General features: G+C 47.7%; 1 protein-coding gene across 2 annotated transcripts in view; it reads right to left on the bottom strand.

Moving 5' to 3' along the window:
• The window catches only part of MACF1 (microtubule actin crosslinking factor 1), a 291507-nt gene that overhangs the window by 255951 nt on the left and 18747 nt on the right, over nt 1-16809 (bottom strand). Inside the window, exon 1 of one of the 2 annotated variants that reach the window (XM_060275856.1) lies at nt 7500-8878. The exons of the other annotated variant lie outside the window; for it this stretch is intronic. Coding sequence (XP_060131839.1) covers nt 7500-7551 — 52 coding nt within the window. The 5' untranslated portion in view covers nt 7552-8878. Of the gene's footprint in view, nt 1-7499; nt 8879-16809 lie in introns of those variants that run through there. 2 annotated transcript variants of the gene reach the window in all.

Consider the following 16809-nt stretch of genomic DNA (forward strand, 5'->3'; position numbering starts at 1 on the left):
CCCCCAATGAATTTGAGTTTGACACCCCTGTTGTAGGACTTCCACTGTCATCTGCCCCTGCTGACAGGGGATGATGGGAGTTGTAGTCCAGTAGCATCCAGAGGGCACCTGGCTGGCAAAGGCTGGTGTCATTAACACTGGCCAATCCCCACCCCAGAAACTCACACACAGAAGGTCAGACAAGAAAATGCCAAGGGGCTCCTGCTCCTTCATGGAGAACAAAGCTTCAGAGCTACCAGTATGAAGCAGGGCTTCTCCCTCTCCTCATCCCCCAGAGACACACCTTTGCCATCTGAATGGGGTTCATGAATGAACCTTCAACAGTAGAGGGCAGTTGTTTTTTGAGACTGCTTTAGGGCAGATGGACTGAAGAAAGCCATCTTTTGTAGGAAGGCTTAGCCAGAAGCATTTTAAGGGTCCAAAGGTTTCCAGGCACACAGGGGAGGAAAAGTGGTCCAGAAACCTTGGCTACTGGAACTTTGCCTGATGGAAAGCGACAAGCCAGCTGGGGAGAAAGTGAAACCCACATCTGGGGAGACAAGGTTGATGCCATAATAAAATATTGGTCTAAAGAGCTTCTCCCTCCACGTGAGCTAAACAGGAAGCTACCGGGCACTTTGCACAGGGTGTGTGTACATGTGTGTGTTGTTCGAGAGCAGTGACCGTCATGGTTGCTGCCCATCAAAACTTGAGGCAGGAAATTACTCCTGGAAAGCTCAGTGACCTACATTAGCAATGCAACTTCCAGCCTAAGGGAACAAATAAGACAATTAACAGGAGGGCTTTGCTTCTGAGACAACCCTCTGGGGAATGCAAGGGAGGGAACACTGTTGACTCAGCATGGATCAAAATGGGAATGTTCCTATTGTTATTCATTCAAATGCAAGCTCCCACTTAACTGGCCAAAGGCCCCCATAACCCATAACATGACAAAAATCAATACCAGAGACACATGGCTTCAGAAATCCCTACTCAGCCATGAAGCTCCCTGGGTGACCATTGGCCAGGTTCCTGCTTCTCCGCCTAACCCACCTCCAAGGGTTGTTGTGCCAATCAGAGACAGAATTATGTACACTGCCCTCAGCTCTTTGAAAGAAGGGCAGAAATTCACACACCATAAACAAAAATAAAGTATACCAATTACAATGTATTTGTCCTAATGTATTATTAAAGTACAGTTTTGACAGTTTAAAAGACGCAGAGCCACCGGAAGGGCAGAATAAAAAAACTATACTAAAAAAAGAAATTAACGTTGAGATAATTATTTATTTCATTTCCTTCCATTTATAAACCCATTCTTCGTTGTTTCAACAATCCCAGGATTGTTATAACATAATAAAACAAATCACAATGACCGTTGCAAAAAGAAACAAATCCAACACATCAGATAAAAATTACTAAAGCACTATATAATGATATAGCTGCTATGTATTATAGCAGGTTTTAAATACAGTAACAAACCTTATTACAACTCCACCCAGAACCCTGGACATCTTTAGCCAGTGCCAAAAAACCAAGGAATGTGGGCACCAGACACACAGCAAGAGGGAAGGGCATTCCAGGGATGGGGTGCTACCACCAAAAAGGTCTTTTCACACATTTTCACACAGCATTGTTCACCTGATAGCAAGACAACTATAAGAACCTCTTTTACCAAATGTAAAGCCTAGGCAAAGTGGAGGAGGGGAAGGGGTTTCCTCGGAGATTTGGAGCTAAATCAATATTGAGCTGGGCTTGGAAACGTATAGGTACGGTAGATTTTTCCGAACAGACCTCATGGTGACAAAAAGGGCACTCCACATGGGCTCAAAGGTGTTTTCTCCATTCCAACCATCTGCAGGATAGATGGATGGTGTTATATTTTGTTAAGTTTTATTTATATCCCACCCTTCATAAGAAGCCCAGGACAGGTTATTCTAAGTATCCAAGTTCTAACATTAGATTCTAAGACATATCTTCCTTCAATCCAGTTAAGAACTGTATCACATTTCGCAAGGGCCTCACGTACAAAAAGAATAATATCAGCAAAATACTTTTACGGGATCATGGCATCACGGTAGAAGTAATCTAAACAGCATCTGTGGATCATTCTCTCCCCCTCCCCGACACGACATGTTCATGTGACCCACCAGGGGGTACCAAATCTGTGGAACTTTGTGATCCAGTCTCCATCCCATGCATTCAGTATGTCACATGGGGCTAGAAAGAAGCCACTATCCTCATCAAAACTGCAAAATTTACCATTTTATTTTACCCTGCCCATCTGGCTGGGTTGCCCCAGCACTTCATTCAACCTGGAACCCATGAGCCCCCATCTACCCAGGGCTGCCTGTAGTTTCTCAAGTGATGAGAAGGTATTCTGCACACACTCAGAGGTTCTGCAGCTTCTAGTCAAGCATCCCCAAACTTTGGGTCCCCCAGATGTTTTGGACTACAATTCCCATCTTCCCCAACCACTGGTCCTGTTAGCTAGGTTTCATGGGAGTTGTAAGCCAAAACATCTGGAGGGCTGCAGTTTGGGGGTGCCTGTTCTAAGTTTCAGACATAAAAGCTAACATTCTAAACAGAGGCTTGACAGGCATATGTCAGGAATGCTTTGATGGTGTTTCCTGCATGGCAGGGGGTTGGACTGGATGGCCCTTGTGGTCTCTTCCAACTCTATGATTCTATGAACTCTGGGGCTGTAGCAGAGCTTGATTTAAGCTCCATGTATCATATTAATTAAGCACAGCAGTTGCTTCATTCTTGGCACCAGTGCCAAGTAGAATCCATCCCCACTGGCCCAACTCAACCTGTTGGATCGCTGCCCAACACCCTGAATGCTGCAAGTAAATCAGGAATTCAGAATCCACGCACCAGGTTTTATTTCATTTCATTGTGAAGAAGTTGCACAGAGTAGCTGGAGTAACCCAATAAATTGTTGGTTGGTTTTTGAACACAAGTCTAGAAGACTAACAGGCTAGTTGAGGCACAAGCATTTGTGTCTTAGCCCCCTCTCTGACACATGTGTGAAGGGTTACCTGCCAAGGGTTACCTGTCAGGGTACATGATAAACAGGGCGGTGAGGTAGCCATGAAACACCAAGGTCTGTCCCATCTCCATGCAGAGGCCAAACAGATGCAAAATCAAAACTAAGGAAATCCTTGCAGGATAGACACCTCTGGCAACAGCACAGCAAAAACAGTTATAACCAAACACCTACCGGTAAAAGGAAGACAAGTTACTTTGATGTTCCAGTGACCAGAGTCCAAATTCAACAGAATCAACTTTGCTACCAAATACCACAGTTCTGGGCTGCAATCTCTTTGAAGGCCTTTTGCAGAAATGTGGGGAAGCTGTGACATCGACAGCAACAGCATTGCAGGAATGTGAGCATTTGTTTATTTCATGAAATTTGCATGCTGCTTGATTGGGTTTTTTTATTTAAAAAAAATCCCTCAAACCATCTTACAAAAAATATAAAACAACGAAATTAAAATTTCAGCACAGTGGGTTCAAAACAATCAAGAAGTGAAGAAGGCTAGCAAGACAGCAGGGTCCCAAAGGAATATGTCAAAAAGCCACACAGCAATCCAGGTCTTTCCCACTCCCCAGTGGGCACAATCTTTGCCAAAGCTCCTTGAACATTCCTTGTGTCCAAGGGCCAGAGTCTCTCTTCACAGCTTCCCTGAGAGGGTCTACCAGCCAAGGGGGAGAGGAACGCAGCAGGGGCTGCATCGCGAAAACAAATGCCATCTCTTCCACAAATCCAGCAGTGACCTGCTAATTGCCTAGCCCAAAACCAGCATAGATGCAGAATTGAAAGCAGGAGGAGCAAAAGTAGAACACAAGGTCAGCTGGGAGAAAAACAGAAGGCCCAGCACCGGGCAGAAGACAAGTATGCAATACCTTTCATTTTTTTTAAAGGTACTTTTAAACAAAAAGACCAGCTGGTTGGCAATGAGTTGCCAAACTCACTTCCGTATGACAACTGCTGATGTGCTAGCCAAATGGTGAGCTATATGACCAGTGTGTGTGTGTCTGTCTGTGTGTTTTAAAATAATGTCTCCAGGCTTGCCCTTAATTCCAAACAGTTGCTTCACTGCCATTCAGAAGTTTGGTTTACACTTGATTCCCCAACACCAGCTGCAAATGGTGGAGACAGAAAAAAACATTTATGAAGGACATAGCCCCAACTATCTCTTCTCTAACACACTCTTTCTGCACACAAAATCCTTCCAATTTAAGTGAACTGGATTAACTCTTCTTGTATGGCAAATGCAGGAATAGGAGGTCACAGGCCTCTCTTCTAAGTCTGGCAACATGAAAGTGACAGCGAGCCAGGTGGGAATGTGAAAACAGGCAGAGGGCAGCCCCTTTGGCATTGAGCTAAACTAAACACACAGCTCACCTTTGCAACACAAAACAACATCATCAGCTGAGAGAACTTCCAGAGAAAAAATATGGAAAGCCAGGGCTGAATTTAAGCTCTCCTGGATCCCATTCGAGTCATGGCAGATCATTGCTGAAGCATAATAGTCAAAAGGAGAAAGGAGTGCCTTTCTCCCAAACAATGCTTTTAAGCCTGAGAAAACGCTGGCTCCTGCTGCTGGTGCTACCGTACTACTATTACTAGTCATCATAATAAATAGCAGATTCCAAGCTGTTTCAAGCCCCTGAGTCCCAATTTAAGGCAATTCCTGATTTCCTCAGCTCCTATAACTTGCTTTATTTGAGGAAACTGTCATATTTTGGTTCCATCACAGCCTCAAACAAGTCAAAGACTGCCCCATTTAAACAACAACAGCAAAAAAGCACCCCGCACTATATATCAACCATTTGTGGCACAGCAGTCACCTAAAAGGGGTGGGGGAAAAGAACTGTGTTCCATGTCTCCTTCCTGGTCACCTATAGGCAATTTTTAAATCAACAGAGGCGATGAGGTGAGCAGCTATCTACAAGCCTGGCTGCAGTACGACCATTTCAAATTTAGATTGTGTTTGAAACACAGGCTTGTTCGGGGAGACTTCCCCGCTGGGGTTGCCATTACTAACCACCCTTATTCCAACAGGGAACGGAAGGAACAGAGGCCATGACAAGTCAAAATGGGTCACTGGACTACCCCAGGAAAGCTCTGGAGCCTTGCTGGGGGCTAGGAAAATAAACAGGAAAGAGAGAGAAAACTAGGCCAAAACTCATTGACTAATGAGACGCCCCAACAAGACGCGATATTCTCCTGCAGTTCAAGCCAGTGAAAGAGTCAAGAGCAGACTTCTTTGCTTGCCAACACAGAGGAGGTTTGAGCCATGGAGCCCAGCCGCCTGCCCATTCCCCTCTAAGTCCTTGCCCATAGGGGTACAGGAAGCTGTCACACCCAGGAATCTGACTGTAGGTCCATCGAGATCTGTAAAGCTCAGGGTGGATTTATTTATTCATTTAGGGAAGCTCAGACACCAATTGATTGCAGCAGAATCTCTGAGCGGTTTACGCGAAATATTGAAACTACCGATAAAACAGTTTAAAACATTATTAACAACAGTAAAAAGAAAAGGGGAGGAAAAAGTTTGAAACACATTGACTCGCCTAACCAAAAATGTTTTAACCACAAAGAGTGGCTGCCTGGTGTCAATGGGCAGGGAGTTCCAAATGATGGTCGGACACCACAGCAACTCTCAGTGGCTGCTTGGGGGCTCAAGAGACGACTATTTCTCAGACTTGGGAGGAAATTCTGGGGACTGAACCAAGGACCATCTGCATGCAACATTGGTGGGATGCCACCGAGCTATGGCTCTTTCCTAGAATCAGCTTCTACCCTTTCCCATTGCAGCTGTTCCTGTCCCTCTTTCTCTGAGCTGCTCAGAGGGGCTTGCAGACAACTGAGCACGGGAAATATGTGGCTGTGGGTCCAAGGGGAAGGCAACCTTCCCCAAAGGGTGGCTGGACATAACCTGGAGAAAACAAGCATCAGCCTTAGGAATCCACCAAAATCCTTTCCCGCTACAAATAAGCCAGTCAACCCCCCTGCCATAAGCATCTCCCCTGTCAGAGCAACATTTCAAGTACAACATGACCATTTAGCATTTAGGCACAGTGAATTCTCCTGCATCATTCTGCCTTTTCAAACTGGCATGGCAACTAATCCTGAGAAGGCTCTGAACATCTTCAGCATGACACAGACCAAGACTGCCCTGCTGCAAAAATATATGGAAGGCATATTGAGCCAAGCCGCAATTCAGCACATGCCTATGTATCTCACTAGCCACACACTGCATGCGCAGACTGAACATTTGTGCAAGCGCGTGCCCCCCACCACCATCCAGCACCTGCTTCAAGAGGCCACAGAGAGCTTGATCAAATGTCCATCGACACATTATCCCCTCTCCCAACCTCTGGGGGTGGGGTGGGGGGAAAGAGGTGGGGAAAAAATGGAGCTGGGAAGTGAGAGCTTGGCTGGAGCATCAAGAAGTGCCTCCATCCATCGCAATCCTGGTACAAAAGGATCACATAGCACCATCTGCTCCCTCCAGTCTACAATCCTGGTTCATACAAGAGCTTTATGTGTCTGTCCATCCATATCCCCCCCCCCAAAAAAAAGAAAAACCCCACACAAGAGCTAAAATGCTTGGAAATCTCTCTGCAAATCAGAACCCAGCAAGGATGGTAGATTCAGAGGGCAGGAAGAAGCAAAGTTCTCAGGGTGTTATTTAGCAAAGCCCTCTCTAGACTTCAAGGAATGGCAATAATGCAGCCTTTTCATAAGAAAAAAGAGAGTTGTTTTTCTTATGTAAAAGAGCAAATGCTTTCTAGATCCTTTTCTGCCCCTATAAAGCCATTGCCTTCAGCTACTACGGGAAAGAGGTTCATGTTTAAACTCTGACTCATGCATCACTGAGACACCGTAGGAGAAATGGGTACAGGAAACAAGGTGGCACCGCCAGGACAAAGGCTGGACCAGCTACCTCTTGAAGAACAAAGCAGGACAGGGGGTCGATCCCCCGCCCCACCAACAGAACAGCCAGACAGAGATTAATGGCAAGGAGAACAGTCGCTTCCCTTCCAGCCTGACTGCCCACAAAGCCAGTCTCCAGCTGGAGACAATGGCTCTTCAGAGAGCTGAAGGCATGCTTAAGAGGAAATCGTTGGTGCTGCTGCTGCTGCTCACGATGCAGACACACATCCCATTTGCACCACTGGCCAAAAGAATTTGCAGTTTTCACTGAGTCCTAAAAACCTGCAAAGCCTGTTTGACCAGAGGCAGCCGTGGAACAAAAGGAACGCTTGTGCACAGCTGCCCCCCTCTCCAGTCAAGTGAAGTGCCTGGCAAACCACCTTCAACTGGCTGCAAAACTGTTGTCCGTCGCCAGCCTTAGGGAGCTTATTCCTTCCTATCCCAGGCACCTGTGCTCACCGGAGAACGGGCTCTGCTCCCTCCTGAGCCTGGCAACAGAGTTGGCTCAGCTACCTTGCTTCTTTTTACACACACCCCAACAGCGGAGAAATAAAGGAGCTTGCATCTGTACCTTTCAGGTTGTTGAGTCCATCCAGGAACTTCCGGTATTTCTCGGTGTTCATTTGCCTGCTGGTGTGCCCTCCTTTCAGCTGGAAGGCGCCGTGACCATGTCCCAAAGGGGTGCAGAATGAATGCACAGATCCACAGAGTCGCTCTGAGGGTCCAAGCCAGCCTCCTGTCCTGCTCCAAGTTAACCAGCCACCAGACAAGAATTGCACTTTGGTCGCTCTTTGAGCAGTGATGTCACCCGGCCAGCCTCCCTGTGTTACGGCCCTCTTTGTGTTTCCTTATTTGAGGTGAAGTGTGCATTAAAAACCTCATTGGGTGTCAGCCAACCCCATACGCAGCCACATGCCTCCCTCTTCTTTATGCAAACCAGCAGTGACACTGTAGAAAGGCCCCATCTGTGAGCGAAGGAGAGGTGTAGGGTTCCACCGCCACCCCGCCCCAAAACCAAACCACACAGAAAGAGTGAGAGAGAGATGGCAGAGCTGGAGAAAATACTGTTTGCAAGAGAGAAAGGCCTCATCCATGCAGTAAGTGGGATTTCAAATAAGTTACTTAGAAACACCAAGCAGCCAGGCACATGGAACTAATGCAACTGGATATTCTCCATGCAGAAGAAGAGAGTAACCACAATGTTTAGTATTAATATAACTTATTTCAGTGAGTAGCAATTTGAATGCTAACACTGGCCTGGTTGTGCACACAATGTTAAGCAACAGTTTATTAAACTATTGCTTATTAAACTATGGTTTGTTTCATCATCCAAAGTCTCTCCAGCATCTACCAACAAACCAAAATTTGAAGCCATGGTTTATCAATGGCCTAGAAATTTGGGGTTTATAAACTGTGGCTCAGTGTTCTAAGCAAACTCCAAACCCTTGCTTAATAATGGTTTAAGATTTATTAGTGGTTCCTTAATTATAGTTTGGCTGCTCCGCTCCAGCCACAAAGGTACAAAATGGAAAACAATACATAGCTCATAGTTTGTCAAACAAACAATGGCTTTGAATTACATTGTGAGCCACTGTAAGGTAGATCAGTACTATTGTCCTCACACTGTAGATTGGGGGGGGGGCTGAGGTCAAGCTGAGAGAAGCACCTCGCCTAAAGGCTACCTACTGGAAGGTAGGTCATATCTGAACCAGATTTTTCCTAGTCTGCACACACACACTCATAATTTTGCTAACTCTTACTTTGTGTCTCTGATGAGATGAATCAATACAATTTTTGGTCATTTGATACATCTCAGAAGAGTCAGAAAGGCCTTTGGCAAGGCAAGGGGACATGCTGGAGGAAAATGGGGTATGCAGAAGTAAGCAGTAGTCAAAGATCTGTTTGGATATCAGCAGCTATACTCAGGCCCAGCTCTAGGTGTAGTCCCGGTGGCGCGGGGCGCCAGGGCGGCGGGCCGGCAGGGGGGCGCTGCGCGACAAAGCCGCGCGGAAGCCGTGCTGCGCACTGCAAGGGCAGGGATGCTGGAGCGATCTCCGCGCCTCAGCGCCAGGGCGCCCGACCTGCTTGAGACGGCCCTGGCTATACCTCCCCCGACACCTTCTGTGTTGCCTCAGAAGGATTCCCACATCATATTCATTCTTCAGACATGCATGGATAAAAACCCAAATGCCACAGGAGCTGCTATGGTTTCCCATACAACACATGGTGGTGAGAAGCCACAAACCTTTGCAATCTGCATGAAGACACATGGATTTGTGCGGATGCAGCAAGCAAAACGCAGAAGGGCCTGTCCCTCTTGCATGCAACTATGCCCCAACACTCTGCCATGTCCTGGCACAAAAGTAGATCCTAGACAGGGAGATAAGCTCAAACCTACATAGCAGCGATGCAGAACTGCTGCAGAGGAAGCCCACCTCGGCTTCTTCCCTCTTTGCGTACCCCCCCCCTCAGGATTCTTCCTTGCACGCAAATGGCAAAGTCATTAAAGAGACTACTTGTTTTTCAGAAGGCTTTTTGGTTGGGAACAAATAGCCTAAAAGGTGATCCAAGCGGAATGTGACTGAAATCCACGGAGCATTTTCCCTCGTTGCGTAACTTTGGCCTTCTCAATGCAGCAAATTGGTTTTTCAAAGGAAGTTTGACTGCATAATACCTAACCACACGGGAGAAAACTCAAATATTCCTCCCCCATTTATTGAAAGATACAAAATGCAAGCTGCAGAATTCAGCTGAGGGGTTTAGGTGTGAGTTTGGCATAGTGCTGCTGCCTATGCCTGTCCGCAGAGTCCCACATCCCACCCACAGGCCTCCCCTCTCCCCCCTGCTTCTCTGTTGCTGCTTTCCTGCAACTTGAGCACTTTCGTGGCCAGCCTCCCACTCTTCCAATCACCAGCTCACTCCACAGAGCCTCCCACGTCCGTCGCCTTAGCAATGGCAGCCACTACGGTCTCCGCACCAGGGACTGCTGAATGCTATCTGAGGGAGTGCAGCTGAACCCTGCAAGGAGCAGGCTTGACCCACCTCACTGTGAGTGGAAATGCCAAATGTCCTGCTCTCCTCCTCTCCCACACAGAAGCCGCCTGCAGAGCTGCAAGCTCCCAGTGGGCAGAGGGTTGCTGGGGCTGCCCTGAAAAGCATCTGTAGGTGCTGCCCGGCCTCCTCACTCAGACTACAAATAATGCAAAGCGCTTGCTTACCCAAACACTATTTTTATACACCAGAACCAGCCTTGTTGCAAAGGCACTCAATGTTATCGCACTTCCTTCTGTCCCAATGGAATTTCCTCCCTTTTACTCCATTAAAGCCCAGCGCAAAGTGGGCCAAATTGGGAAGGTAACAGGAGCAACCAACAGAGCCAGAGGTTTTGCCTGAATGCACAGAGGACTGAGCGCTGAAACATGCAACTTAGCAAATTCGACCAGTGATTAAACCCGAGGACCCTGTGCTCTGTCCAAGCAGGGAGAGAGTATAGCATTTCTTTTGGGGCTGGAGAGCAGAAATCCAAAGACTAGAACTCAGGCTTCTAGAGAAATATCGTGCCAGGACAAATGCAAAGCACTACTAGCCCAAATAATGGTGTTGGGCTCACCCAGCCTGGAAGCTTCACACTCAGACACATAAGTTCTACCCTCTGCAACACTCTGGATGCAAAAGGGGCAGAGGCTGTGATTCCTCAGCCATGCTGGAAAGTCACTCAGCACATGGTCAGAGACATTCTCTTTTTAAAATATACAATGGCCCTTATATCCCGTGTATACCAAGGTAACAAAGAATGTGGGGATCACATCAGATAAGCATTTGCATGGAAAATAACACGTGTGCGTTTTAAAAGTGTATTTCTTAGAAGATCCATGGCAACCAGGCCCTTTCCAGGCTCTTGTCTTTCTAAGGAGGCCCCCAAAAGCAGGAGGGCACAGCAGAGACCGGCACACAATGGCCACCGTATCAGTTTCCTTTGCTGCAAAAGTAGCATTGGACACCAGTTGCTGCTTCTTGTCTGAGCAGCAGCTGTTTGCCCAGGAATCTAAGAGGCACAATTGCTCCTCTGGGCCCCAAAGATCTCTATGCTAAAAAAGCAGGTGCTGGGTCAAGGGAAGCCATTTTCTGTCACTGCAAAAACCTAGTGCACACCCATCCCAACACCACAACTGGGGGTGGAGCACTGGGTGTTACACAGCTAAGTTCAATTCTTTCCCTTTAGGAAAAGCTTGGTGGAAGGACTTTGGAGTATGCACAGATGAGTAAATGTGCCTCCAGACTCATTATTTTGCAAGAAAGATTCAACTGTACCATGAACCTTCCATGAATTAAAGCACTTCTCCATCCTAACGAAACAAATCCACTTTTGCTTTTTTTTTCTTTCAGTTTGGGAAATGATGGGAAGATAGGAAGAAAAGTGTGGGATGAATGAATTATTAACCGGAAGATGTGTAAGCACCCCACAAGCAAATCAGAGTGAATGAAGGATGAAATCTCATTGCCATATACGGTACCTAGGTTTAAGTACACAATTGGTTCCGGAAGCCTGTACTTAACCTGAAACGTACTTAACCTGTTGTGAACTTTCCCATTAAAAGTAATGGAAAGTGGATTAATCCGTTCCAGACAGGTGGAGTACTTAAACTAAAAGTACTCAAACCGAGGCGTACTTAAACCGAGGTATGACTGTAACTGCCTCATAAAGAAATTGGAAAGAATGCCCAATTGAGCCCAAATATTATCTAATCTCTGTGTAAGCTTTGTGCAAGCAAAATGGGCTGAAGCTGAATTAACATTGTACAGAGGAGTCTGGAAATCACCCTGCTTGGTGTAAGGAAGGAGTTGCCCCTCAACAGTAAAAAATATCATGTGCCCAGTGGCCTGGGATGAGGGGAGAGCGTGTTCTCAGCAGGTTGTGGCTGGGATCATTTGCCTAAGTTGTCTCTGTACACATCCACCTGCAACATATCAGCCCTGCATTTGTGGCATGTTGCAGCCTGGAACCAGGCTTGGGACTGGATGAGATATTTTGGGAGGGCCGGCTCCTAAATGGATGGCCCTGGCCTACAAAAGGGGGGGGGTTAAAGCCCACCCGCACAACCACCACCACCACCCCACTCAGCAACAGTGGTGACAGGAACCCAAAATGGCACAGCTCCATGCCTGCAGATTTGCCAAGTGCCCTAGGAATTTCCATTCCAAGCCTCTTTAGAGAATGGCAAAGTATGGAAAAGCAGACACAAAGCAGAGACTGGAGAATTAGCACCTTCCCTCCACCCACCCTGGTGCTTCTACTGGAATGGCACCATCATCTGCCTTCACATCAATGGGGGACACTGCCCTTACTCAGGGATTGATTTATTGATCTGCAGCTACCACAGAGAGAGAGAGGGGGGGAGGGACACATTCATTTTTCCCTGAGCGAGAACAGACCTGATCTCTCACAATAGGCCAAGCGGAAGGGAGAGCACAGCACTTGCTCTAAGCCTGGCGGAATCTCCTGGGAAGAGGATCTGCCTCGCTCCAAAGGGCAGACAGAGTCCTTGTTGGGTGGGCGAGGAATCTGCATGAATGCCAGAAGGCTGGACTTAATCAATCTTTAAGTTGATCCAGTCCGAAAGGTTCCAATCAGCCGGAAACGAAACAGCTAGACAATAAAAGTATTCCTGCCTAGATAGCAATAGCTCGGCCCAAATAAAACCTGCTCACTCTTATAAATGTAACCAAGTGCCCCAAGGGAAGCTTTCGAACACAAAGCTTGCTCTCTCTTGGCTCAGGATTGTCTCCTCCAATAGGCAGTGGCTCTCTGCAGTCTCAAGCAGGTGCCTGGCCACTAAGCTGTGGCCTTTCCATGAAAAGAAACAGGCAGGCTGAGCCAAAGCTCAGAGCCAAGGGACAGGTCCCTCCACAAATACAAAACAAATAAATTCAGTTAAGGCTATCTGCTTATTTACCATGATCTAAACAAGCTGTGGAATCAAGGTAGTACTTGGGTTACCTGGGGCTGGTGATTGCAGAGAGCTGGGGGCAAGGAGATTTAAGACAATGCACCTCACAACATTGGGCAAGTAAGGCCAAGGGAAGCCTGGCAGGGCAACTGTTGAGAACTGGGGGGGATGATGTGCTTCCTTCACCACTCCAAATTGATTAATTATCTTACAGTTGGAAGGTGTGGGTTGAAAACTCACCTCAACAGGAGGATCCAACATGGGAGTGATACGGATGGAACTCCGCGCTATTGCAAGGATGCTCAAGAAGAAGAAGAAGAGTTTGGACTTGATATCCCCCACTTTCACTCCCCTTAAGGAGTCTCAAAGCGGCTAACAATCTCCTTTCCCTTCCGCCCCCACAACAAACACACTGAGATGAGTGAGGCTGAGAGAAAAGTGTGACTAGCCCCCGTTCACCAAATTACGAGTCCACCGTTCTTAACCACTACACCACACTGGCTCAAGGAACTGTTTCGCACCTGGGCCAAACAAATCTTTGCTGAATACCCAATGCAACAATACCTGCAGCAGCTGCTACTGGACTTCCTTAAGTAGGTTCTCCTTGCAAATTGTATTGCTTTAAGCATTTGGCCATGCTGTGTAGCAAAGGTAAAGGTAAAGGGACCCCTGACCGTTAGGTTCAGTCACGGACGACTCTGGGGTTGCAGCGCTCATCTCGCTTTACTGGCCGAGGGAGCAGGCGTACGGCTTCCAGGTCATGCGGCCAGCATGACTAAGCCGCTTCTGGCAAACCAGAGCAGCGCATGGAAACGCTGTTTACCTTCCCGCAGTAGCAGTACCTATTTATCTACTTGCACTTTGACGTACTTTCGAACTGCTAGGTTGGCAGGACCAGGGACCGAACAATGGGAGCTCACCCCATCGCGGGGATTCGAACCACCAACCTTCTGATCGGCAAGCCCTAGGCTCTGTGGTTTAACCTGCTGTGTAGTGCAAGAACGTAAAAAGGCGAAAAAATTCCAAACTGCATGGAAAGCCAGCAGCCAATAAGGCCAAACACCACAGGAGTCAACAATGGGAGAATCTTCCACCTCCAAGAATCAACCAAGCCTGACTTGGTCTGGGAAACATGGATTCAAGTCCCCACCTCCATCATGAATGCACTGAATCTCACCTTCCCACTGGTGGAATGCATGTCATGCAGGAACCAGCAGAAGAGCCTCTTCCACTGATCTTAACATATGGGCAGGTTGATATGGGAGAAGGTGTTCTCTCCAATATTTGGGGCCCAAATTCAGGGCTTTAATTGCACCTTGAAGTGGGTCTGAAATACAACTGGCAATGAGTGTGGCTGTTTGAGAGTTGCATGTGACTGACTCCCTGCTGCCACCAAACCCTGGCCATGACATTCTGCACAAGTTGCAACTTCCTGATCACCTTCAAGGGCAGCCCCACACAAAATTATTTGCAGCTGTCTATCCTGCAGATTACAGGAGCATGGATAACTGACACCAGACTGTCCCTGTCCAGAAAAGCCTGTAGTTGATGCATCAATCAAAGGCAGGCACAGGCACTCCTGGTGACTGAGGTCTCCTCAGCCTCAAGTGACAATAGCTGTTCTAGCAGAACCAACAATCCCCATTTGCTTCTTCAAGGGAGCAGGGGGTTGCAACTCTGTCCAAAACAGAGTTTTGGACCTGGACCTGGGAAACACCTACCAACAGAAACTCTGTCTTGTCTGGATTTAATTTCAATGTTTTACTCCACATCCAGCTCATTATTTGCCTCTAGGCACCAATTCAGAACCTGCACTGCCTCTGCTGCTTATGGAATGGAACAGAAAAGCAGAGCTGGGTGTCATCTGCCTATTGGAGACAAATGACAATTAGGACTCGAAAATGCTTCTTTGCTAATTAGGAAGTCCCAAAGACATGCTAAAGGGGGTGGGGAGCAGTTGCGCTTAGCACTCTCCACCAGAACAGCATGGCATCCTTGTCCTCTCCTCAACAGTTCTGAAGAGGGTCTGGAAGCCCACCCACCACTGCGAAGCCACATCCTGGCACTGTTTGGAAGCCACAGCAAGAGCAGAGCTGGCCTCCCATGAGAGGAACAGGTTGGTCAGCGTCCAATTTTATTGTTCAGAAGCGGGAAGGGTTCCTCCCTCCCTCTTCCCTGTTCCCTTGCTTTTCCTGGACCCTCATTGAAAGAGATTGGAGGGGGTTTCACAGGCTCCTTGGCAAGTAAAGGAGGCAGATGGCTGTTTAAGCGAAATTACAATTATTGGCCCGGGGAGAAGGTGGTTTGGGCACAGCTGAGGCTTCTATCGATGACCCAGACCACCACGGCCATCGGACGGTGCCCTCTGCTCACTTTTGTCCCAGACTATTGACCGCTCAAACCCTGCATTCCCCCCTCCAAGATGATAAAAAGTAACTAGAAACTTTTAAAGCATTTCTTGTCTCTTTGCCTTCCTCCCCCTGCTCACAAACACTCAATTGTGAGGAGGAAAAGTAGGTCAGGGGCTGGAGGAACAGTGGCCAGGAAAAGATCAGGCAGAGCTGCATGGAACTAAAGTCTCCAGCAGATCACAAGAAAACTGGCAGGCTGTGGTGAGCACACCAAAGATGGCAAGGCAAGCTCAGCGCACTCAGCTGTGGGGAAAGCATTTTCAGCCTGAGGGCCACATTCCCTTCTGGGAAGTCTTCCTGGGCCCACACACCAGGGGTGGGTAAGGCCAGATATAAAAGTGAGCAGCGCAATAAATGTAAATTTTGCCTTTCTACAGCAGGCTTGTTTCTGCACACTCCCCTGCATCCAGGCCAGCATGAGGCATTAGCAGAGTTCAAGGACACATCCCAGCAAGGTAAAATACTCAAAGGTAAAGGTAAAGGTACCCCTGATCATTAGGTCCAGTAGCGGATGACTCTGGGGTTATGGCGCTCATCTCGCTTTACTGGCCGAGGGAGCCGGCGTTTGTCCGCAGACAGCTTCCAGGTCAAGTGGCCAGCATGACTAAGCCGCTTCTGGCGAACCAGAGCAGCGCACAGAAACGCGGTTTACCTTCCCACCAGAGCAGTACCTATTTATCTACTTGCACTTTGACGTGCTTTCGAACTGCTAGGTTGGCAGAAGCAGGGACCGAACAACGGGAGCTCACCCTGTCGCGGGGATTCAAACCACCGACCTTCTGATCGGCAAGCCCTGGGCTCTGTGGTTTAACCCACAGTACCACCCGCACCCCGAAATACTCAAGGAGGGGTGCAAATTAAGGCTGCTGAGAGGTATATCTGGGGAGGGGTGGTGGCCCAGAGAGACAATTGGAGGGAGCTGCAAAGAGAGGCCAGAAAGGGCTTGAGGCCTCTCCACATCCCTGCAGAAACACTCAGCCCCAAGAAAAGAAGTGGAATGGGAAGGGGAACAAAGAAAGAAAATAAGGCCTTGTGAACAATCTATTCTTCCACTGGGTTATCCATTTAATGAGTTGGGTCAGCTTAACATATGCCAAAATGTAGACCCTAAACCAGATTTCAGTGTCATGGCTCGGTCCAAGAAAATATGAAGGGTGGTACAGTAATAACAAAGACAGTGTCTCTGGGGACATACACAGCGGCTTAGCTTCAGAAGTGAGCAGGCACAACTAGTCTTCAACCGATTTGGGCCAGCTTACCTCTGTGTAGTCAGACATATACCATATGCTTCGAACACATTTGAAGTCAATACCTTGAAAACATGGGTTGAAAGACAGATAAGCAGGGCTCTTGAACCTGAGCAACATTCACTCCCAACACCAAAGATACCATAAATGCTTGGATTCAAGGGTGTTTAAGGATTCCCCATTGGATCTCAAAGGCCGGAAGGTAATCTGCATAGGCTCAGAGAAGCCATGTAACACTAACTCACTCTTTCTCTGGCTCCGAATGCCAGCCCCAT

Source organism: Zootoca vivipara, chromosome 6, assembly GCF_963506605.1.
Source record: "Zootoca vivipara chromosome 6, rZooViv1.1, whole genome shotgun sequence".
In the NCBI taxonomy this organism is placed as follows: domain Eukaryota; kingdom Metazoa; phylum Chordata; class Lepidosauria; order Squamata; family Lacertidae; genus Zootoca; species Zootoca vivipara.